Source organism: Petaurus breviceps, unplaced genomic scaffold (genome assembly GCF_028583685.1).
Source record: "Petaurus breviceps papuanus isolate PSGF00001 unplaced genomic scaffold, PetGlider_PUasm1.0 90638, whole genome shotgun sequence".
Taxonomy (NCBI): domain Eukaryota; kingdom Metazoa; phylum Chordata; class Mammalia; order Diprotodontia; family Petauridae; genus Petaurus; species Petaurus breviceps.
The window spans coordinates 9245646-9271610 of record NW_027187295.1 but is presented as its reverse complement, the minus strand read 5'-3'; the positions used below and the strand labels follow the sequence as shown (position 1 = coordinate 9271610).

The following is a 25965-nucleotide window of genomic DNA, read 5'->3' as shown; positions in this document are numbered from 1 at the left end:
GTTAAATGAAGCATTGCTTTCACAGAATAGTAATTACTTTGCACACATATTCTTCTTGGTCTTTTCTATTACATACAATTTTTTTTAAAGCAATTGGGGTTAAGTAACTTGCTCAAGGTTACACGGCCAGTTATTTCTGGGTGTGGTGCTAAGTATCTGAGCCCAGATTTGATCCCCAGATCATCCCGACACTGGAGCTGGTGCTCTTACTTGCTGAGCCACCTGGCTGCCCCTAAGCAATTGGGGTTAAGTAACTTGCTCAAGGTTACATTGCCAGGTGTTTCTGGGTGAGTGCTAAGTGTCTGAGCACAGATTCGATCCCCCAGGTCATCCTGACACTGGGGCCGGTGCTCTTACTCTCTGTGCTACCTGGCCACCCCTATTATATACATTTTTAAATGGTGAATGTAGAAATGGTAGATTTGTCATAGAATTCTACATCTCCCTAGAATTAAATCTGGACCAACTAATTTAAAAGATGTCACCAAAATTCCAACTGAGAAACACTTTGATCATAATAAGTCATAATATACCTTGATACTGTTTTTCCCTTGGTGTGTTTTTTTTTCTGAAGAGTATGTTAGTTTATACATCAGTGCTTTTATGAGTCTCTGATCTTATCCATTTGGATATACCATCTATTGATATATACTACCAATTGGTACATCCCAATTGGTACATACTTACCCTTCTTATCCTGTGTGATTCTTTCCCGTGTGACCATCCCAATGTACTTTCCTATAGGTCGTTTTTTATTTTGTAAATACCAGTGGAGCATTCAGCCTATCCACTTGTTATCCCTTTCTCTCAGCACATAACTGGTATACCTCCTTTTCTGATCATACATTTCCTTGAGGATATTCCTAGTCCCTAGACCACTTCTCTAATATGCTTCATCTTAAAAATGTTTCTGTCTGCCTGTGCCCAATATGCATTTCCCTTTTCTTTAATGACAATTTTGATTCCTTAAATGGACTATCAAGGGGATATTGTGAGGCTTAAAGGAAATAATGGATATAAAGCACTTTGCAAAACATAAAAAGCACTATATAAATGCCAGTCATTATCATCGTCGTCATCATCATTACTGCTATTATTGTTAGCCCACAGTCACCAGGCCTCCAGTCTGATGATGACCTCATTCTCTGAACCTTCCCTTGTCTTGCTGAGCTTAAGCAATATTTATAGAACAATACAGGGGTGTACTAGTAAATGTTTGACACCAGGGCTGTCTGGGGGGAAAAGTATGATGCACACAAACTCAAGTTTGATTTGTATTATTAATATTTTCTTAAGTCGAAACAGTTTGCAAAACAATGAATCAAACCTTGGTATTTAGGAATTGCCAATTTCACTGAAAATTCAGTGTTACACTGATAATTTAACAATCAGCTAAGGAGGTTGGGGCTGACACCACCACACCTGTATATACACCACATCTAGGAGAACTATTGAAAAGATGAGTCTTTGTATAAGGAGGGATCTTGAAATTATTTTTTTTCTCTAGAATGATTTATTTCTCTCTCTGAGCATCTCTTTTTTGATATTTAAAACCATAAAACTCTATTATGCACAGTGTGCTTTTCTAAAAGCATATAATAAATTTAATTTTATTTTCAAAATCCTTCTTGTCTGTATTTCCCTCTGAACTTCCATCTTCTTTTATTTGTTTATTTTTGGGCAATGCTGTCGCTAGTTGATTTACTCTTACCACAAATGAAAAAGGAAAAACAGAATTATGGAAACAAATGTAGTCAAAACAAGTCCTAAACCCGGCATCGGTTCTGGCCTCAGATACTTGGCACCCACACAAAATAACTGGCCGTGTAATCTTGAGCAAGTTACTTAACCCCAATTGCTTTTAAAAAAAAAAGAATTCCTACACATTTTCAAATATTCAAAACTGTATGTATCATTTTGCATCTTGGTCCATCACCCTTCTGTCAGGAACAGCCTTTATCATTGGTTCTTGTTGTTCATTACATTGACTAAAGTTCTTAATCTTTCCAAGTTTTTTTTAAAATATGATATTGTTGCTATATAGATATTCTCCTGGTTCTACTCCATTCAGTCTGTATCCTTTTATTCAGATTTCCCCACACTTCTCTAAAATCATTTCTTTTATCATTTCTTGCAATGGAATAATGTTCCTTTATATTCATATACCATGATTTTTTTTGTCATTCCCTGATGTTTCCGGCATTTTGCTACAAGAAAAATAGCTACTATAAATATTTTTGCACATATGTATATGTATATATATATATATATATATATAAATTTCTGCTTTCTTTTATCTCTTTGGCCTATAAATTTGTTAATCCTGAGTCAAAGGGTATGCACAGTTTGGTAACATTTGGGACATAGTTCTAAAATGCTTTTCAGAATGGTTCAACCAATTCACAGCTCCACTAACAATGCGCCAATTTATCACTCCATAGCTATTCTAGCAATTATTTCTTTTATTTTTTGTTATCTGTGCCAGTATGATAACTATGAAGTAGAACCTTAAGAGTTGTATTAACTTACATTTCTCTTATTAATGGTAATTTTTTCCCCATATGGCTGATGATTGCTTGTATTTCTTACTTAGAAAATTACTTTCCATATTTGTTGACCAGTTAGAGAATGGCTGTAATTCTTTTATTTTTTTTATCAGCTCCTTATAGATCTTGGAAATGAGACCTTTATCAGATAAACTTGCTATAAAGTTTTCCCCAGTTAACTGATTCCCTTCTAATTTTACCTGCATTGATTTGTTTGTGCAAAATTCTAGAAATTTTATATACTCAAAATTAACCATTTTATCTTATATAAATGGTCTTCTCCATGATTTTTCTGCTTATGAGCATTTTTCCTATCCATAATTGTAAAAAGTATTTTCTTCTTTGCACCTCTAATTTGTTTATAATATGGCTTTTTATATCTAGGTCATGTATCTATTTGGTTTTTGTTTTGGTTTGGGTTTTTTTGGAGGTAGTCAGGGGTAAGTGACTTGCCCAGGGCCATACAGCTAAAAAGTATCTCAGGTCCTCGTGACTTCAGGGCCAGTTGCTCTATCCACTACACCGCCTCGCTCCTCCATGTATCTACTCAAAAGCTGGATTGTCATGTGGTATGAAATGTCGATCCATAACAAATTTCTGCTGGACTATTTTCTAGTTTTCCTAGCAGTTTGTTATTGTTGTTGTTTCCTCCATTTCTAATAATGTGTCTTTACTTTTGCAATTGCAGTGCTTGGCTTTATCATACACAATGCTACTGTGGTCATTAGCTTTTGTACTTTTTGCCTTTTTAGTACATCATCTGTTCTATTGATCAACTTTTGTCACTTTTAGCCAGATGTAAATTGTTTCCTGATTACTGTTTTGTAATATAGTTTGAGATATGACACTGCCAGGCCCCCAACCTTCTCATTTTTAAATATTTTTTTCCCTTGGGCCCTTGACCTTTTGTTTCTCCAGATGAATTATTTTTTTCTAGCTCTCTCTCAAGAAGTAATCTTTTAATAATTTGGTTGATCTACCACTGAATAAGCAAATTAATTTAGGTAGCAGTCATTTTTATTATAGTGGTATGGCTTAGCAATTAATCTCTCTCTACTTTTTAGTTCTCACTTTATTTCTGTAAGGAATGTTTAGTAGTTGTATTCATATAGTTCCTCTGCATCTAGATAAGTGGCCTCCTAAATATTTTATACATTCTAAATTTATTTTGAGTGGAATTTATCTCTATATCTTTTCCTGCTGAGTTGTGTTGCTTGGGATTCTTAGAAGCACTTTGCTTTTTCCCAAATGCAATGCAGCCCTCTCTCTTCCTTGATACAATTTTGCTATCAGCAGTTGAGTGTATTAGCTATCCAATTGTCATAGTTTGAACAATTTTTTCATTTCCTTTTAGTTTTTTTCCTTTTTTTAAATTTTTCATTTCCTTTTAGTTTTATGAGTTTTTAGGCTTTAAAACTTTAATAGTACCTTTAGGTTTACATCATCTTTATTTCTCAATATATTCCTCCCTCCCTTATCCAGCACACTATCCCTTGTAACAGAATAAAACAAAGGGGCTGGGGGTGTGGGGGGGAACCATTCAGCAAAAACCAGCCAATATATCAACGATCTCTGATAATATATGTAATGTTCCATATCCATAGTCCCTCACTTCTGTGAAGAATGGAGGGAGGCACATTTTTTCCACTCTTCTTTAGACCCAAGCTTAGTTATTATATTTATATAACATTCAGTTTCTTTTTGTTATTCTTGCATTTAGGTCTTGTTGTTGTTAACTCCAGTTGTTCCCTATTAATCTCCTGCATAATCAAAATTTAGAATCCCATATTTGGTGTTCAAAGCCCTTCATATTGTAATTCCTCTCTGCCTACTTTTCCAGTCTTCTTATACCTACACACACACACACACACACACACACACCCTCCTTCATCCTGCGACACTGAATTCCATGAACCAGACACTCCATCTCTCAGTTCTGGCCATTTTCTCTGGCTGGTTTCCATGCTGGGGATGCTGTCCCTTTTCATTTCTCCCTCCTGGCTTACCTAGCTTCCTTTCCCCAATCCCTCTTAACGCCAGGGCCACCCCTCGTTTCCTCGTCAGCCTGTACACAGCTTGTTGACACACATCGCTTTGCTTGCTCTCTCTCCCCCCAAGATTGTGAGTCTCCTGAGGTCAGGGGCTGTCTGTTGCTTTTCTTTGTGTTCTTTGTGCTTAGCCGTTTCTGGAGCACAGTAGTCTCTATACATGCTAATTGACCGACTGACTGATTTACATTGCTGCAGACTGTGTATATTGTTTTCCCGGTTCTGCTTCCTTTATTCTGCATCAGTTCATATGAATCTTCTCATAAGACCATCCCTTTTAAATAATTATGGAGCTTGTCACAGTAGCCTTGTAATGTTCAGAGTCTTGATGCAGGTAGCATGCTACCATCTCATACTAACTTTAGAGGACCTCACAATGTATATATATAAAGTATCTGTCTTCCATTTAGATCCTGTGTAAAATAATCTCCATGACAGTGACAAATATTGTTGCATGGTCTTTTGTGCATATGTTAAGATCATATGAAATTCCTTGATAAATACAATCAGAGCTCTATTCAGTGACCTCAGATAATTAACTTCAAGTCATGCATAAAACAGACACATATGTCAAAAGTAAATAATAATATATATTACAGTCTTTGTTTCCAATATACCATCCCCCTTTCATGTCTTAGAGAGTTCTAATAACAATCAGGAATATTTGTATGGCTCTCAAGTTTCAGTCTCCTTGCCTGTTTATGTGAATCTACTTCCTCATTTCCAAGGGGGGGAAATCATATTGAATGTGCCCAATTCTCTAGAGAATTGTTTGATTGACAACATAGAAGCTTTCCCAGTTCCCAGTGAGTAAATAAAGATTTTTTCCATAAACTCAAAAGTTGACACATAGAAAAGGGACACAGTGAACTGAGTAAAGAAGATAATGAAACCATCTAATTTTTTGGAAGAATCATTGTAACTTCACCCTTACCAAACCCAGTATGGTTGTGATCCAAGCTAAAGTTCTCAAACAGATCTCAGTTAATTTGGCAACATGGGAATATGAGATATAAATTTCCCATCCCCTTGTAAACTCATGGAATGCTTTTCTCTGCAGGTTCTCAGAGTTTTGCTTTCCATTAGTAGAGCACAAAATTGAATTAATTGTTATTTATCCACTACAAGTATTAATACTGGCATATTTACTATAATAACATACTGGCCATGTATCTAGGATATCAAATATGTCTCAAGCTTTAAGCATAATAAGAGGCCAGAAAAAATTGAGAGGGTCTTAACCCCATTCTGATAGGTCTCCAGGACTGTCACATTATGATTTACTCTGTAGTTTGTCACCTTGTATCACATACTCCTATTTCTGCCTTCATGTCTCACTTAAATAACAAGTCCTCTCCTTGGTCTTCCTCCCTGAACCATCATTATTAATAACAATATGCTGCTGACTTACACCAATGACAAATGACATGCTTGATGACATCCACCAAAACCTGGTGGATTATCTGGTTTTTTCTATCTAATTTTCTATCCAATTTGTTTCAACATCATTAAGTAGTGGGGAAGCTAGGTGGCACAGTAAATAGAGCACCTGCCTTGGAGTCAGGAGGACCTGAGTTCAAATCCGGCCTCAGACACTTAACACTTACTAGCCATGTGACCTTGGGCAAGTCACTTAACCCCAATTGCCATGCCTTCCCCCCTCCAAAAAAACAAACAAAAGCATTATTAAGTAGTATTCATTGAATGCTCTAAAAAGAAATTACAAAGTGTGGAAAATGGGCTTATAACTTTACAAACTATTTGTAAGAGAAAATACAGTTACAATTATACCTTGATATGAATGGACCACAAATGGAAGACCAAAAATTGAATTAAAAATAGGAATTCTGCCCTTGGGGCAGCTAGATGGTGCAGTGAATAGAGAGAGCACAAGCCCTGGAGTCAGAAGGACTTGAGTTCAAATCCAACCTCAGACACTTCACACACTTAATAGCTATGTGACCTTGGACAAGTCACTTAACCCCAAGTACCTTGCCTCCCCCCCTCCAAAAAAAAATAAGAATTCTTTGTTCTCTCATTTTAAAGGAGGAATCATTGAGAAAATGGAATGCTAAACACTCAGACTCAGGTGCCCATTAGCCCTCCACTGACTAGAAATATATAAAAGTCATGGTTTAACATGATCTTTGGAGAGGCAGGAGATTATTAATCAACTTAAGACCTAAGATGATCAAATGCTATGGAAACGAGAATACAGGACAAAATATTAGTTTCTATTTCTGTTAAAAATTACATATCTTTAAGAAATATAAAATTGTACAAACCTATACATATGGTTCCCACAGCTCTGATAACACTCAAAAGTGTTCCCACTGCTATCTTGCTAATTCTTAGTAGCCGAACCAAAGGTGCAATACCATTTCCTTCACATATTTGGTTTTGGTGCAATTTGCTGTCCTTACTCAGAGCTATGACTGCTTCACCTCCTTGTAGAACAAAGGAAAAGGGATTATCTCTTAAGTACTGCTGAATATTTTGCAAACTTTTTTATAAGTGATAAATCATTGTAGCATGTACTTAACCACGGGTTCTCAAAGGTTTTTGTTGTCAGTAAACAAACATTTATTAAGTGATTCCTATGTGCCAAGCATTGTGCTAAGCACTAGAGATACTAAGGCAGAAACATGCTTTCTACCATTGAGTTCGGAGTCTAAGGAAAAAGACAACATTCAAGTAACTGTATATACAAGATATGTAAAGTGCCGATTGTAGGTAACTTTAAAAGACACTAGAAGTTGGGAGGGGGATCTGAAAAAGTGGCATTTAAATTGAATCATGAAGGATGCCAGGAGGTGGAGGTGAAGAGATAGAGCATTCCAGGCATGGAGAGACAGCCAATGAAAAGGCATAAAATCAGGAGACAGAGATTACTGACACCTTTTTGAGCAGTCTTTCCTAGCAAAGCAGATAAAAGAACCTGCGCTAGCAGCCATCCTGGGTATGCCAGTGTGGTTGGCACTACAGATGCCTATGGGACATCTAGTTCAAGATGACCAAAAGTCAATTGGTGATGAGAGAAAGGAGCTAGGAGAGTTTTAGAGTTGAATTTATAGATCTAGTAACTATTGGAGAGATTATAGTTGAATCCACAGGGATTCATGAGATCATCAAGCCTAGAACAAGCTTTGACTGACTTCACAAAGTTGAAAAAGCTTCATGTTGGGCCCTCACAACAAAGTGTATGTTTTAATTTAGCTAATAGAGACTGGAATATTCTTTTAGCCCTAGCAATTTAACCCATTCACTCAGTGACGGAAGGATTGTGATCTGAATTGGTAGTGGGAGTAGCCACAATGAAATCACAGATCCATAAGTATTGAAATGTCCCTCCCCCCCCCAAAAAAAAAGTTACTTACCAACATACTGCATTTTAGCTGATGGTGACAAAAGCATGTTGATTATAAAATTGTACCCAATCTGTTCTGCCATAAATTTCTGTTGTTTCAGAGTTTGCCCTGCCAAGGCCCACAATGCCAAAGCCCCTTGTTCCTTAACATGTAGTTGAAATGCCTGAAAATTGGGGGGGGGGGGGAGACAGGAAGGGAGCATTTTTATTTATTCATTAAACAAGAACATATTGAGTAGCCCATGTTGTACATACCGTTGTACCAGGTATCTATTCATATAAATCTTCACATGCTTCTCTGTATTCATTATTTTCTTGTTTTTTATAGCACAGTAATACTCTATTATATCCATGTAACAAACTTGTTGAGCCATTCATTCCCCAACTCATAAGCATCTACTTTGTGTCTGGTAGAATGTATAATTTATAAAAATGTTTACTCTCTAAGCTCACATTCTACACTAAATTATGAAAATTAAAAGAACTGAATTATTTTCTGGATAAATTGAAAAGTAATCAAATTCTTTACCTTCAAGAGTTTTAAGAGATATCTAGATAATGATCTTTCTAGAAATCCTTTTTGTATCGCAGAATTATGACTTGCCAATGATTCTACTGCCATAGCTCCTTTCACTTGAACACTTATTTGTTTTCCTTTAAAAAGTTTTACAAGGGGAATTATTGCACCTTCCTTGGCCATAGCATCCTGCACATCTGTGTTTCCACGCGCAATTTCAGCAATTGTAGCCGAAGATACAGCCTGCAGCACATCTTTAAAGGAACAAAGGAGCTCACCAAAATATATTTATAACATATTTTTAAAAATTAAGACATATCAAAATATAGCACTTCCTCTTTAAATATATTTCCTCTTGGGATATACTTTAACATGCATTGAATTCATCTTATAAATAGGTGTTTGCCTAAACACACATATCTATTCAATGCAATTCAATTTATGTTAAGTACATACTGCATGCAAGGCATTGTGCCAGATGATAGGGGTAAAATGACAAAAATGAAAAACAACCCTTGCCCTCAAGGAGCTTACATTCTACTAGAGTTACATTTGATAGTTTGCATATAAACATATATGTAAATATAAGAAAATTAGAAGAGAGAAAAGCACGAACTAGGAAGATCTGGAAAGCCTTCCCATAGGAGGTAGCACCAGAGCTGAACCTTGAAGGAAGTTAAGAATTCTCAAGGGTGAAAGGAAAGTCAGGTCAAAGGCATGGAAGCCTAAGATGGAACACTGAACTTGGGGAAGAGCAAATAGACTAGTTTCACTGGAATACAGAAAAGAAATAATGTGAATATGGGAAAGTAGACTCTAGCCAGTTTATTCAAGGCTTTCTATTGCCAAGCCAGGGAATTTGTATTTTATCCTCCAGGCAATAGGGAGATGTAGCTCAGTGCAGTGGAGAAAGCATTGGTGTAGAGGCAGAAGTGGGTTCAAATGTTTGCTCTGCTAATGCTTGTCTGACCTTGGATTAGTCCATCTTTAAACTTGGGTTTTCTCCTTGGCAAAAGGAAAGAGTTGAACTACACAGCCTCTAAGTTTCCACCAGATCTGAATTTACTATCCCGTACTAAGTTGTTAAACATGAAAATTATGTGGTGCTTTAGGAAATGTATTTTGGTGGCTTGTGTAGAAGATGGATTAGAGGAAAGGCTGGTGGCCTGGAGAGCAACAGGTTATTGTAATAGTGTATTTGAGAGGTACTGAAAACCTAAACTAGGATAGTGGTCCAGTGAGAGAAGAGAAGGGAATAGAGGCAGGAGATATTATGGAAGTTGACTGGTATATACCATCTTACCAGGGATCTGTTCTTATAGGTCTTCACATGCTTTTCTGTATCCTTTATTTTCATCATTTCTTATAGTACAGTAATATTCAATTATATCTGTGTAACACAACTAGTTGCCTAATTGACAGGCATCTACTTTGCTTTCAGTAGAATGTACAATTTGTAAAATATTAATCTGTAAACTCACCTTCTGCACTGTTAACAAAATTAAAAATTCAATTATTTTTTTAATAAGTTGAAAAGTAATGAAATTCTTCCCTTTAGGAGATATCTAGTTAATAATCTAGAAATCCTTTCTGTAGAGCAGCATTGTAAACAAGATTTAGTGAGACTTGGACATGGGGATGAGGGAGAGGAAAGGGTTGTCAAATGAGATAATTAGAAGGATGGTTAAGTCACCATCAGAAAGGGATGTTTGGACAAGGGGAAGTTTAGAAGGGGAAATTGCAAATTCTGTTTTGGACATATTGAGTTTGAAACACATCCAGGTAAAAATGTTCAACAGGAAATTGGTGATGTAGGGCTATGGGTTGGGAGAGTGATGAGGGCTGGATTATGAAGATTTCAGTGTCATCTGCAAAGAAATGATAATTGAACCCATGGGAGATGATGAGATCAACAAGACAGACATTCAGATTAATTCTACTTTGTAATTGATTCTATATTTCATTGATTTCCTATTGTAATTGATTCTGTATCTGCTAAAGTCCCCCTTTTTATCTCCTTGAGTTGAGCTCAACAATCCAGCTTTCTCTCTGACTTAAAGTGATAATTAAGAGAAAAGTTGTTATAGCCTCTGGGATACTTTCAGGACATGTTTATTATCTTTAAGTCCCACAAGTTAACTTGCTACCATCCTCAAAAGATATATCATCTGTCTTTGCCTATCCTTGTGCAATTAAGGGAATTTTTATCTTTCCCAAGGAGATCGCAAGTCTGGTAGTTTTGCTTTCCTAGCAAAGATTACAAGATGCAGATGGGTGCCATTAAACAATTAAGATTCCTTAATTGTCAGAGAGGGGTGGTTAGTATCCCCATGTGGGTCTATTCCACTTTCTTTGATGTAACCAGTCATGTTGTTCCCCGCCCCCTCCCCCCATGGTGCTGTCTACCCTGTAACCAATCACAGTGGCTTCCCCACCTACCCAACTTGGTTCTTTGTTCTATCATACTTCCCAAAACTACATGAAGGCTTTAACAAGCCCTACCTTGGGGTCTATGGTCTTTGAAAGAAGTCATTGACCCAATCATTGGTTACTGCTACTTTAAGTAACAAAGTGATCATTCGCAGAACCTTGTCTCTCAACGTTACTTTAATTTTCAAGTGCAACAAAAGGGTATCATCACTATGAAAAGTACTATAATAAAGGTATAGGCATATATTATGTGACCAATTCCCAGATATACAACCAGGGGTTTGGAAACCTTCAAAGGCCTTCAAAGAACCCATTGACATGGGCCTCCTCCCTCCTGGGATGGTTGAGCATGTTGTCACCAAAGCTATCCTAGAAATTCAGCAGCTGAAGAGATCCAGATAAGTGTTTTAAGGTAACCAGACATTCCATTATAAAGTAAATCCAAGACACCTGCCCAGAGAGGACAAGTAGTCCCAAGTCAGAATTACACTATCTAAAGCACAATATGTGATTACTTTATTGCACAGAAATGAAAGCTCACCTGATTCTGAACTCAGAAAGGAAACAAGATATGGGATGCCTTTGTGTTCTTTCACAGCTCTCTGATTTTCCACATGTCCTATACATAATACCCGCATACAGTTCATTACATTCACCAGGATCTTCTCATTGTCTGACTTCAAGAGACTTATCAGAGCAGCCATTCCATTCTAAAACAAAATGAAACAAAAGACTTTGTAGTTACCAATTATATTTGAGTTGTAAATTTTGTATTTAGGATTAGATCTATATTTTTTAATGCTGTTTATTAATTAATTATGTATATGGACCCACTAACCAGGGAATGAAATTTATTATTTCTTATATATAGGTATGTCTATATTTTGCAGAATGTTTCATTTCAGGCCAATCTTTATTCAGCTAAGACAAGTTTCACACTTTGGCTTAATTGCTCTTCAAAAAGGGAAGCAAAAATGTAGAAGACACCATGGCATAATGGAAAGAATGTGCATGACTATGGTCAGAAAAGACCTGGGTTCAAATCCTACTTACTAGCTATGTGACCATAGACAAGTCACTTAATTCTTCTGGGCCCCAGTTTCCAATCTGTAAAGTAGGGATAATAATATCTGTGGTAGGGCTATTGTTAGGTTCAAGTGAGAGAAAGTATGAAGAGCAAATCTTCAAGTACTATAGCTAATATTATTATGAAAGACCAACACAATGAAGTACCACACTTACAAATGCCTGCCAGTGGAGACACTGGCTCAGTTATATTAACTGCAGCTATATTGTCCTTGGAACACAAAACATCATGAATTCAATCCATCTTTTTTTAATGAATAGCCTGACCTGATCTGACCAATTACAAAATATGAATGAACCAAGAAAAGTTGTAAATTTTTAAGGGAAGCATCTCTTCAAGATCATAAACTATGGGTTAAGGTGCTGACCTGCATTTGGCAAAGGTTTCACATCCACGCGTGGCCTTTCCCAGTGAAATCCAAGGTCTAGTCCCTGTCCCTTAAGAACCCCTTACCACCCAAACTGATTCTTTACCCTCCTGCCAACAACAAAGCAAATTCCCTGTCTCAGTGCTCTGGAATTCATCTCTCAGAAATACTGTCAGCTTAAATTTGGCATCAGAAAATAAACTTACATGTTTGGCAATTATATCCTTGTAGTTTTCAATCTGGGCAACATCATAGAGAATAACTGCACAGCGTGATTGCAGCTCAGGCTCATCGAAAAACAGCAAATTAATGAGGACTGGAATGCCTCCTGCCTCCACCAACGCAGTGCAAACAGAATCATGGATAGTGATGTTGCTCAGCAGCCCTGTGGTTTTACACTTCAGTTGTATTTTGCTACTCTTTAGCAATTGGATTAAAGCAGAAATAGTTCCTGGGAGGAGTCAAAAATGAGATAATTATATGTAAAGCACTTTGCAAACCTTGAAGGGTTATGTAAATGTGATTTATTATTATGAAGAAATCAAGATGAAATTCAAATCCTTTCTAGGAATTCAAAGTCCATTTTCCCGGCATTATAATTTATATCATGCATGAGAACATGGCAAAATAAAGAAGTTAAATACAGGTTATTAGAGATGACATAAAGCTCATTTATAATCCATAGCACAGTAAAATCTCATTCAGCTATTACTGCCGGAATTTGCAGTCCCACCTAAAGGCATTTTTCAGATAACTGAAGCTTACCTCCTTATACACCAAAACTTTTAAGCATTTTAATTTTTTTAATAGAAATCTTTCTAAGACATTTATACTTCTGCCTTTTAAAACTAAATATGCTGATCATGATTTAATCTTTCCTTGATGACTTGCTCTCATTATTGTAAGCATAACGATTTCGTTGTTGCATATATAATATTGGTGTACCCTCGGAAGTTGTTGAAGACTACAGGGCTGACTCATTCCCCCTCTACAAAATGAGCCCAGGCTTCTCAGAGGAACTACATCTTAAGCTTGTGTCATTATCGCTATCACACAAATGCTCTTTCTTGCTTTGGAGTGTCATGTCTGTGTGGAAGTTTCTGTACATCCATACCAAGAAGTTTGCTTAAAACAAGGATAGCGAATAAATTGACATTTTCCAAGGATCAACAGGCATATTCCAGTTATGCAATGGTGTGAATTTTTCTATCTATACTAGATCACCTAATAATGTCTAGATTTTTATTTTTTCCTGTTTCCTGACTCCTTTTACTTGGACAATGTTTATACTTCTGAATCTCTAGACAAGAACTCTTATCTAAAATAGCACTCACTTTTTGCCCTTTCTCTTCAGTTTGGCTTGAGTGAGATGTTCCTTTCCAGCTCTAAATCAATGACTCCCATGATATTTTCTTATGCTCTATGCTACATGCTCCCCTTTAGTGACCTTATCTGGTACTTGGTCTTGACTTCATTTGCTACATCCTGCAGCTATTCATTATAACCAACCACTTGTCTAGAAGTTGGACTAAATGACCCCTGAGGTCCAACCCTCACATTCTGTGATTCAGTGCTGACGTGCTTGAATAATTCTTGTGTCTGCTTTTGATAATTCTTCTGATTCCTTCTCTCATTGTCAAGGTTGTAAATTGTCATTTCCTACTGCTTTTATGATGCCTGCCAGTGTGTTTATCTCCATTTCTACTCCTGATCAGCTGTAGCCAGGAAACCAGGTTATCCCAGAATGTTGGCACTAGACAGGATCTTAGAAACCATCTCATCTAAGACTCTCATTTTCTAAGGGAATAAATTGAAACACACACACACACACACACACACACACACACACACACACACACACACACACACACACCAAAAACTTTTGAGATGGAAGAGACCTTCAAGAGTCATCCAAGGGGCAGCTAGGTGGCATAGTGAATAGAGCACTGGCCCTGGAGTCAGGAGGACCTGAGTTCAAATTTGACATCAGACACTTAACACTTAACAAGGCCTTGTGACCCTGGGCAAGTCCCTTAACCTCAATTTCCCTGCCTTCTCCCCCTCCAAAAGAGAAAAAAAAGTCATCCAAGTCTAACTCCTTCATTGTATACAGGAATTTAGGAAAATTAGGCCCAGAGTAGTGAAATGTTTTGCCTAAGATTTGTTAGAATTGTGTGTAACATTTGGATACTGATTTAAGTGAAAGGATTATGTGTAAGAGTTTGAGGACTTCTCTTAAGAGAAGAGATGAAGCTGGGAAAGATAAAGTGACTATAGAATGAGAATGAGTTCATGGTCTTTATGACAGATACTTTGATGGCTCAGAGATTTTTTTTCCACAGACTCACAGAATTTTAGAGTTAAAAGAAACCTTGGAGAGCACATAGTCAAACAAAATACCTCAGAGGGCTTCTAACCCAACCAATACCTCCAATAATCTCTGTGACAAATGATTATCCATCCTATGCTTCACGATTTCTAGTCTATAAGAGGCCACTCTTATAAGATAGTCCATTCCACATTTGGAAAGTTGTAATTGGGGTGTGTATGTGTGTGTTTTAATAATATTTTACTTTTCCCTCAATTAAATGTAAAAGAAATTTTTAATATTTGTTCTCTTTTTTTTTAAGTTTTGAGTTCCAAATTCTATTCTTTCCTCCTTCCCCTATCTTCTCCCTGATACAGCAAGCAATCTGATATAGGTTAAACATGTATAATTATGTGAAACATTTCCATATTAGCTATTATGTGCAAGAAAACTTGAATGATAAAGAGAAAAAAATATTATGTTTCAGTCTGTATTCAGGCAACATTAGTTCTTTCTCTGGAGGCAGGAAGCATTTTCATCTTGAGTCCTTTGGGATTTTTTGATCACTGTATTGCTGAGAATAGCTAAGTCATTCACAGTTGTTCACATAAAATATTACTGTTACTGTGGACAATATTCTTCTGGTTCTGCTCACTTCACTTTCTATCATTTCATTTAAGTCTTTCCAGGTTTTTCTGAAATCCTCCTGCTTGTCATTTCTTATAGCAAAATAATATTCCATTGGGGCGGCCAGGTGGCTCAGTGAGTAAGAGCACCGGCCCCAGAGTTGAGATGACCTGGGATTGAATCCGGGCTCTGATAGCACCACACCCAGAAATAACTGGCCATGTAACCTTGAGCAAGTTACTTAACCCCAATTGCTTAAAAAAAATAATATTCCATTACAACCATATACCACTTGTTCAGCCTTTCCCCAGTTGATGGGCATCCCCTCAATTTCTAATTCTTTGCCAACACAAAAAGAGCTGACATAGATATTTTTGTACGTATAGGTCCTTTTTCTTTCTTTTTAAAAAAATCTCTTTGGGATACAGACCTAGTATTGGTATTGCTGGGTTAAAAGGTATACATGGTTTTATAGTGCTTTGGGCATAGTTCCAAATGATTGGGTCAGTCCAGAATTTCACCAACAGTACATTAATGTCCCACTTTTCTCACTTCCCCTCCAACATTTATTATTTTCCTTTTCTGTCATATTAGCCAATCTGATAGGTGTGAGGTGGTACCTCAGATTGTTTCAATTTTCATTCTCTAATTAGTGATTTAGAGCATTAAATCTAGTGATTTAGAGCATTTTTTCATATAACTATAGATAGCTTTGATTTATTTGTCTTTTCATATCTTTTTTCATATCTGAACTGTCCATTCATATCTTTTGACCATTTATCATTTGGGGAATGATTTCTATTCTTATAAATTTTACTCAGTTCTCTATAAATTTGAGAAACTAGGTCTTTATCAGAGTTACTTGCTGTAAAATTTTTCCCCCAGTTTTTCTGCTTTCAAAAGTTGTAATTGTTATAAAATTTTTCCTTATATTGAGTCAGAATTAACCTTTCTGTAACTTCCACCCTTTGCTTCTTGTTTTGACCTCTGTGTCAAAACAAAACAAACCCAATCCCTCTTTCATTAAATATCGGACTTCTCACATTATACTCTCCAAATCTTTACTTCTCTGGGCTAAACATTCTTAGTTTTTTCAATTGATCTTCATATCTCATGGTTGTTATTTCTCTCACTATTCTGGCTGCCCTTCTTTGGATGGGCTATATTATCCTTCTTGAATGTGGCATCTGGAACTAAATACAATGCTGTGCATGTGGTCTGATCAGAACAGAATGTACTATGACTGTCATCTCCTTTTTCTGGTCCATTGTGGCTTAGTGTAGCCAAGGATATTATCAGTTTTCTTGGTTGCCTTATAGTTCTGGTCATTTATTTTGATGTTTGTCATCTTATAAAGCCCTTTTATCACTCAACCAATTTTCTAACCAAGATTCTCTACTCCTGAAATTGATCTTTAAACCCATGTGGTACTTTATATTTATCTCCATTAAAATTTCATCTTAAGTAGATTTAGTCCATTCTTCTAAGCTGTCATGATCTTTTTAGGATCCTATGTCATCCATTGTCATTTGTATTTACCAGTTTCATGTCATATCTAAACCTATCTAGCATGTCATCAATTCCTTCAATAAATTGATTTATTAAAATGTTGTATATATAGGAACAAGGAGAGATTCCTGAAACACTCTACTAGACATCTCCCAACAAATGACATTAATCATTATTCTTTGGGATTAGTCATTGAATCAGTTCTGAATCTGAGTATAGTTTTAACTCACTTTCATATCTTCTCCTTGTACACAAGGATAATACGAGAGCCTTTTATCAAATGCTTTCTTGAATTCTAGGTATGCTGTGTCTCTAGCTTTCTCCCTCATCTACCAGTTTATTGGAAGTGTCAAAAGAGGAGAGGAAGTTAGTCTAACATGACCTGATCTTCATATAGCCATACTGATTCTTAGTGATCATTACTTCCCTTTCTCATTGTGCACAAAACAGTTTTCATGATCAATTCTAGGATTTTGCTAGAAATTGAAGTCAAATTCACTGGTCTATAGTTTATAGACTCTCCCTTCTTCCTTTTAAAAAATTTTGGGACATTTTCTCTTCTTCATATCTGCAACATCTCTCCTATTATTTTTCATGACCTTTCAAAGATCACCAAAAGTGGCTCAATAATCATTTCCACTTCCTTTTTTTCAATACCCTAATGTATACTTTGCAGGGGGTGGGAGAGGGTCCTGTTGATTTAACTTTTTGAGTGCCTCTAGGTGCTTTCTTCCCTTCCTCTCACTCAGCTTAGCTTACAACTCTCTCTTGTTATCCATGTTTGATCATCCCATCCATCTCACTCATCTCGTTTCATCTTCCTTCTGCCCCCAACATAAATTAAAAGGCAAACCTCAGCTCATTCTGTGTTTTCATGGTACTGAGATTATCCTTTCCAGAAAGGGCTATTCTTTTATAGTCATCCTCTACCTTCTGTTCTTGCTTTTACTTTCTATGTGTCTTTTAAGAGTCTCAAATGTTCAGTGAATTTTCTATGAATGCCACATTAGTTCTTGTAGATACCTCCCCATTTTCTGTCAGAATTTTTTCTTTATGTCTTCAAAATTTCATTCTTGAATGCTTCATTTTCTTCTTGAGCTTATTACCCAGCAGAATTTTATTCCATGTGTTCTTTTCTATGCTTTCTCTGAACTCTTGGAAGTATGCTTTTCCAAAATTGAAGATTCGTATAAGAAAAATCTCACTTTCTTGTCTTCTACCACAAATTCTAAGGTGGAGTGCTCATTTGCCCCCAAGGTTACCGTAATTTCTACTTGGGCAACCAGTTCCTCCTTGTTAGTTAGAATCAGTTCCAGAATGGTTTTCACCAAAGAGGCAGTTTCAATAGATGTCTATTGAAGTCCCCATTAATACTATATTATGAATCCATGTCAGGTTTGGTTCCCAACTTGTATATCCTGGTCCTTATGTCAGAAGGTCTGAACTATATTCCCATGAAAATATTTTCTATTTTTCCCTCCAATAAAATGCTTTCCACTGTGCTTTCCCATTTCATTCCCTGGGTTTGTTCACATGCATGGATTTTCTTCATATATAATTCTACTCCACTGCCACCACCCCACCACCTCCTGTTTATATATACACTTCCTGATGACCTCCAGTGAGGGGGGATCATACTACCTCCTCCCGAGGTAGCCGAATTCCACTTTCAGGCAGTTCTAATCATTAAGAAATTCTTCCTCATGTAGCAATGTTCTGACCCCAGTCTTCCAGAGAACAAGACTAGCTATGTCCTCCTAGTTTTAAGGGTTACCCCTGCGAATTTAGGAGTGATTCTTCTGTAATGTTATCAGCCTGAACTCCCAATCTCCATGGCCCCCACTGTTAGCCACCCCTGATAAATGCCCCATTTTTACCTAATCACAACTTTTAAATTAATCAGTTAGCTTTTAAAAAGAGATATTTATTGTGAAATTGTAAGAACAGAAGTTAGTAACCACTTCCTCCTAAAACCTGGGAAAAAACTCCTCCCCTAGACCATGTCAGACTCTGACAAGAGTGGGTTTAAAATTAATGGAGTTTCAGATACCATTCATCCTATGAAGTTCATTTGCCAGTGTGGAATGACTGATGAATGATAAGTCTGAATCTCTGCTACTGCTAGGTTGAATTAAGCTAGTGTCTCAGGACTTTGCTCCTCACTGTCTGATTTCTGACAAATACCAGCATGTATTACAGCTCTTGGAATTCTGGTGACTCACTTCGCTGACCTTTAAAAGCTCACAAGATCATAGCCATCTCCAATGCCCTTCACCTAAAATCATGAAAACAATAAACACAACAGAGACAGAAACCACAGCAGAGCTACGCATTCTTGGTTTCATGCCAGCTCCAGGTGAGAGATGGCCCAAGACCCTTCACTCACTCAGAGGACCACAATAGTTCATCCTCCTCCTCTAGGGCCAGCCAGGCTTAGAAAAAGCTAGAACCAAGAATTTTGCCCTGGCTATCAAATGCCTTTTGAATGTATTCCTCTTCCAGCTACACAGCTAATCAATAGTCCAATTCTGCAGTTAACAGATTGGAGTTATAGAATATCTGCACATGCTCCACACTGGGGAGCAGGATACTTCCATTACACAATATAATGGCTTTCCACAAGCAGGCTTCTCAGCCTCTTTCCACATCCCAACCTCTGCCCATTTTTCTCAAGTCAAACCTAACCTACCTTTCTGTAGTTTCCTCTCCTTACTCCTAGTTCTTCCCTTTAGGGCCAAATAGATGAAGTTTAACCCTTCTTTTTCATGACATTTGTCCAGATGCTTGAAGACTACTCTCATTTTCCTCATAAGCTTTGCCTTCTCCAGGCTAAACCTATTTAACTCCTTGAATCAATCCTTGTATGTCATAATATTCATGCATCATCCTTGTTGCCCATGGCTATCTGTGTGCCATTCAGTTTATTAATGCTCTATTAATTTTATTAATATTAAATTTATTAATACTCTATTAATTGTGACATTCAAAATTGAAGGCAATATTCCAGATATGATCTGTCTAGCACAAAACACAGTGAGATTATTAATCCCTTGTTTTGGACATTATACCTTTCTTAATGTAGAACAAATTCACAGTTTACAATCCACTACAACTCCAAATCATTTTCATACAGTTTACCCCCATCCTATCCCTGTGAAACTGGTTCCTGGGTTCCAAGTGCATGACTTTATATTTATCTATATAAAATTTATCTTTAGTCCATCATTTTAGCCTCTAGATATTTTTGGATCCTGTCTCATCCAGTGTGTTAGCTATTCCTCCCAGTTTCAAATCTTCTACAAATCTGGTCCCTTAGCCAAGCCATTGTTTAAACTGTTGAACAGCCCATGATCAAGGACAAATCCTTGAGGCACATCACTGGAGACCTCCCAACAAGATGACATCTACAAATTAATGACAAATTCTTTGGGTCTGGCCATTTAACAAGTTCTAAATCCATTTAATTGTACTGTTAACCAGTATACATCATTTCAATTTGTATACCACTTGTTGATGGTTCAATAACTGTTCAGTAACTGGAAATGTTCAAAGAGAGGCTGGATGCTAATTTATTATGTATATAATAGAAGTAGTTCCTACATTAGACAGATAATTGGGCAGTTAGGTGGTGCAGTGGATAGAGCACCAGACTTGGAATCAAGAAGACCCAAATTGAAATCCAACCTCAGACACTTGTTAGCTGTGTGACCCTGGGCAAGTCACTTAACCTCTGCCTGTTTCCTCATCTGTAAAATGAGAAAAATAATCATAACAGCAATTAACCTCCTAACATAGTAAAGATCGAATGAAATAATAATTGTAAAGTACTTAGTATAGTGACTGGCACATAGTAAGTCCTGTACAAATACTAGTTATTGTTATTATTGCAGTTGTGATAGATGAAAAATTCCAATTACCTTCCTAAAGTAATATTTTATGCTAATAAGTAAGCCTAGAAATAGACCAGAAACACATTGGGACAAAAGTATTAAACAAATATTTGTCAAAATTAATTTATTGCATTAAAATAAATGAGGTAATAAGCCAAATTTATGTGTTCAAAAAATATGTGGAATTCCACAGAAATTAAATCCATATGATTCCAAGAGATTACACTTCTTCCAAGGTGAAAAGATAAAATTTACTTTAAGTATTCTCTTCTTCTGTAACCAAATTAATTAGGCAGCAATGAAGCTATTTTAATGAAGTCAACTTAGCTATAAAGTGGCACTATATAAATTAGTAAAAATGATTTACCAAAGTATTTCTTTTCATATTACCTGCATCTAAAATACACCTCCAGTAGTTTTCACTTGCTAAGCAAATTACTTCCAAAGACATGACCGCCATCATCTTCCGTTTATAACTTTCAGACTGCAACATTTCTGATGGGAGTTCAACAGAAAAATTATAAAATATGATTCCATAAGATACTACTGTGTGATTAAGGTTTTCTTTACACAGATAAAATAAAGCAGAAAATTAGGGTCACAATCTCCAATTCCGAAAATCAATGAAGCTCTTACCTGTGCATGGCCCTGTACAAAGTGATGAACAGATTAACATGGTTTCTAATCTCTAAGGTCTAAGTTATATAATAATTCAAAAAGGGGGGAATGGCCTTGCTGTTGAGGAAACTATAATTTTCTTTGGTCTGTCATTTAGATTGATTTTCCAAATGGCTCAAATTCATAAGAACACCATATATCTCTCCAATTTACTTGTTAAGATAGAGTTCAATGAAAAGTCCAGACTATATTATTGTCAATGAATATTTGTTCACTGTGCTTGGGATTTGTTGTCTGTTGCTGATAAGATACTTTTTCTTCCCTTAAGAAACTCATGATCTAAAAGTGAAAATAACATACAACAATGTATGCTTCTAATCAGTTCTTAAAGTGGGAGCAAAGAAGTAGCAGCATAATTTTTCTTTCCTTCTTCTATCTCTACCAGTCTTCACCCTCATTCTCCTTTAATGATAATCCATGTCTGACTCCTCAAAAAACATCTGACTCCATTAAAACCCAACTTCTCCAAGGAAGCCGCCATCCCTAACTCCATCACTGATCAGTCCTTTAAGCACTGTTGATCCTGAGTGTTCACTCACAAGGAGTAGAAAGTCTTTAGGGCTGTTCCAGTAGTAGCAGATCTTAAGCAATTGTGGAACTTGAATTGTCACTTTTTGTCCATTCTCTGTTCCTTTTGCTTACAAGACTAGATTTACCTCTAAGGTCCCTTCCAGATCCACACCTATGATCCTATGGTGTGGACATTGTCAGGTATCTCAAGCTTATTATGTTTAAAATGCAACTCATTATATTTCTCCCCCAAATCATCCCTCTTACAAATATCCCTGTTTCTGTTAAGGAGGCATCATAATCCCAGATACACAAGTTTGCAACTTCAAGTAACCTTGACATTTCTCTCTCCTTTGCTCTCCATATTTAAATAGTTGCCAGGTTTTGTCAATCAAATCTCCACAGCTCTCTTATCTGGGCCCCTTCTCTCCACTCTTATGACTATCACCTTAATTCAGTTCCTCATCATGTCTCACCTGGACTATTGCAATTGCTTTCTAATTGGTCTCCCATATTCCAGTCTGTCTTCTCTCTAGTCCATTTCCACATAGCTTCCAAACTGATATTACTAAGATAGAGATATAAATATTTCACTCTTCTATTTAGAAATAAGTAATTCAGGGCGGCTAGGTGCCACAGTGAATAGAGCACCGGCCCTGGAGTCAGGAGGACCTGGGTTCAGATCCAGACTCAGACACTTAACACACACACACACACACACACACAAACCTAGCTGTGTGACCTTGGGCAAGTCACTTAACTCCAACTACCCTCCAAAAACCAACAACAAAAAAAATAGAAATAAGTAATTCTCTCATTTCCAGGCTAAAATGTAAAGTCCTTTTCGTGATATGTAAAGCCCTCCACAATCTGACTTTCATCTACCTTCCCAGTCTTATTTTATAATATTCCTCTTCTTGAATTTTCCATTCTAGTCAAACTGACTTGATGACTACTTCTTATATGCTATAATTCATTTCCTTCCTCTTTACCTTTGCACAGATTGCCCTTCAAGTCTAGAATGCACTTCTGTAATTCACATGTCACCTCCTAGGTGAGGTCTATCCTGAATACCCCAGTTGTTGATTCTACATTTTTTGAAATAACATTGTTTTATTTTGTATACACTTCACTTATACTTATCTATGCATAAATCCTATGTTATCTCAACTAAGTATGATATGAAGTCCTTAAGACCAGAGACTGTTTTGTCAGTATTTCCTAGTGGCTGTCATGATACCATACCAAGAGCGGGTGCTTAATAAATGTGGAGTTGAATTAAACTGCGAGTAAAAAGGAAACCAAACTCAATTATGTTGCATTTTGTCTTATTTGTAAAAGCTTTATTTTGCTAAAAGTCTGTTTAATGGGGCAGCTAGCACAGTGAGTAGAGCACCAGCCCTGGAGTCAGGAGAACCTGAGTTCAAATTTGGCCTCAGACACTTAACACTTACTGGCTGTGTGACCTTGGACAAGTCACTTAACCCCAATTGCCCTGCCTTCACCCCTACAAAAAAAAAGACCAAAACAAATAAAAATAAAAGGCTATTTTTAAAATAACACATTCACTTTGCATCTACTGTCTCTGATGAGGATCTGTTATCCAGGAGATACAGGGATGTATCATAAATATGTACCAAAAGCCTTTCCCCAGTGCTTATGGGAACAAAGGATACAAACAAATAGTTCTCAGAAGAATTCTAAACTATTAACAGCCATATGAAAAACTGTTCTAAATCACTAATAATAAAAGCATAGCAAATCAAGACAACTCTGAGATTTCCCCTTACAGCTGACAAACTGGCATAGAATGCCTAAGATAGGAATTATCAATAATACAAAGGCTGCAGGAAACAGGTACACAAATGTTGGAGCTATGAATTGGTCCAGTCATTCTAAGAAAGTAACTAAAATATCCACAGGCTTTGACCCAGACATACCACTTCTCGGCACATACCCCAAAGAGGTAAATGGTTTAAAAAAATACATAGGGGCAGCTAGGTGGCACAGTGAATAAACCATTGGCCCTGGAGTCAGAAGGACCTGAGTTCAAATCCGGTCTCAGACATTTAACACTTATTAGCTGTATAACTTTGGGTAAGTCACTTAATCCCAATTGATCTACCTTCCCCCCTCCAAAAAAAGCAAAAAAAAAAAAAAAAAACAACCCAATCAAATGGCAGAGTAAGAAAATAGTTTAAAAAAACATTTTTAAAAATACATAAATATGTGGAAATACATACATATATAGAGAGAAACGGAAGTGATATAAAAACAGATGTGTTAATTTTTTTTAATGTTAAATAACACACGAAGTTCATTTGTGAGCCCTACTTCAGAGTGAGTGGTAATCATTAAAGTGAATAACAATTTCAAAATTTGTTTGAAAAGAAAATGTTTTTACTTACCTACCAAGGTTTTCCATACTGGGAGTTCAGGGACCTTTAATTCTATAATATGCTTCAAAACTTCTGTGTGAAAGTTTAGCACTGACAAATGAATTATATTATTTCCTTTGTTGTCTGTTTTTTTCCAGTTAGCCCCATGACAAAACAAATAATGAAGAGTGTCCAAGGCTCCAGACGTGGCTGCAAGTAGCAGTGGGGTACACTGATTCCTGAAAAACACAGGAACACACTTCAAGAACATGTGGCACAATAGGGTACAGAATGTTAATCAAGTTTGCTTTTTCACTTAAGTAATCTGATTCAAAGTGGTATTTATATAAAATGAAAGTGATCAAAATGTTGGTTCAAATAGTTTTAGAAGTTGTCTAAAGTATAATATTGTACATTCATCACAGTGCCCAAGTAACCCCATTCTTCTCCTCCTGACTTCCTCAAGCAATTGCATCCTGCCAACACAGAAATCTCCCTCAGACTGCTATGAATATGTACTTCTTTTTACAAATGTGTTCTTTCCTTCTTTCTTGTTATTTATACCTCTTCTGCCTCTACTCTTCCTATTTACCCCAACTTCTTGCTTCAGTCCAATTCTACTGCACCCCTCTGCTCACTTCTGTTCTCCTTGAAAAAACATTTCTTCAGGGCGGCCAGGTAGCACAGCCAGTAAGAGCACCGGCTCCACTGTTGAGAAGACCTGGAGATCGAATCCCGGGCTCGGACACTTAGCACCCACCCAGAAACACCTGGCCGTGTAACCTTGAGCAAGTTACTTAACCCCAATTGCTTAGGGGCGGCCAGGTGGCTCAGTGAGTAAGAGCACCGGCTCCAGTGTCGGGATGACCTGGATCAAATCCGGGCTCAGATACTCAGCACCACACCCAGAAATAACTGGCCGTGTAGCCTTGAGCGGCCCCGATTGCTTAAAATTAAAAAAAAAAAAATTTCTTCTTGACATTTGATGTTATTTCATTTGCCTCTCAATCACCTCTTGCACCTTATAGAAATTACGTTTTATTCTGGGAAACGCTTTTGCTCTGAATCTATGTACATCTACCTCCTCTAACACTATCATGTCACTAACTATAGCAATAAGCACCCAGGATGGCTGCTAGCACAAGTTCTTAGATCTGCTTTTCTAAAGGAAAGCAACTCAAAATGGGCTAACAATCTTCAGGGTAAAAAGGTCAGCACCCTGAACTTCAGAGAATACAAACAGAAGTTATAAGCAGACAGAATACAAACAAATTTGATAATTCCTCTTTTCTACCACAAAACCAACACTTCTCCAACCAGCCAAGACTCATTGAACTAGCTTTTTACTATCACTTTTGACCTCCAATTACTTAACCTTTCCTATTTACTTAGTCTATTAGTTATATCTAGTCCTTATGACAAGTGACTATATGTTTTAGTCAGCAATTTCAACACTAATTTTAATACACTAGGCTCTCTTACCCACTTCCCCCTTAAACTTCCCCCACTGTTCATTTTTTTCATATCTATTTCTAGGAACACAGCTGTGTTGATATATAAAGTCAAGGAAAAATGCCAACTTGGCCCACTGTAAAGTCATGGTATCTCATATGAACTGGGCTCTCCTGATTGCTCTGTAATCTTATATCCATTTCTTGTTGGTTATTTAACAGGATACCCATAACAGCTATTCAAAATCTTCT

General features: G+C 36.8%; 1 protein-coding gene across 1 annotated transcript in view; it reads right to left on the bottom strand.

The window, feature by feature from the left end:
- The window catches only part of ANKAR (ankyrin and armadillo repeat containing), a 94115-nt gene that overhangs the window by 24839 nt on the left and 43311 nt on the right, over positions 1–25965 (bottom strand). Inside the window, exons 8-14 of the mRNA XM_069064547.1 lie at positions 24293–24501; positions 21087–21191; positions 12569–12813; positions 11450–11618; positions 8491–8732; positions 7972–8125; positions 6880–7041 (exon numbers count right to left, since the gene is read on the bottom strand). Of these exons, the coding sequence (XP_068920648.1) occupies positions 6880–7041; positions 7972–8125; positions 8491–8732; positions 11450–11618; positions 12569–12813; positions 21087–21191; positions 24293–24501 (1286 nt within the window). The remainder of the gene's footprint in view (positions 1–6879; positions 7042–7971; positions 8126–8490; positions 8733–11449; positions 11619–12568; positions 12814–21086; positions 21192–24292; positions 24502–25965) is intronic.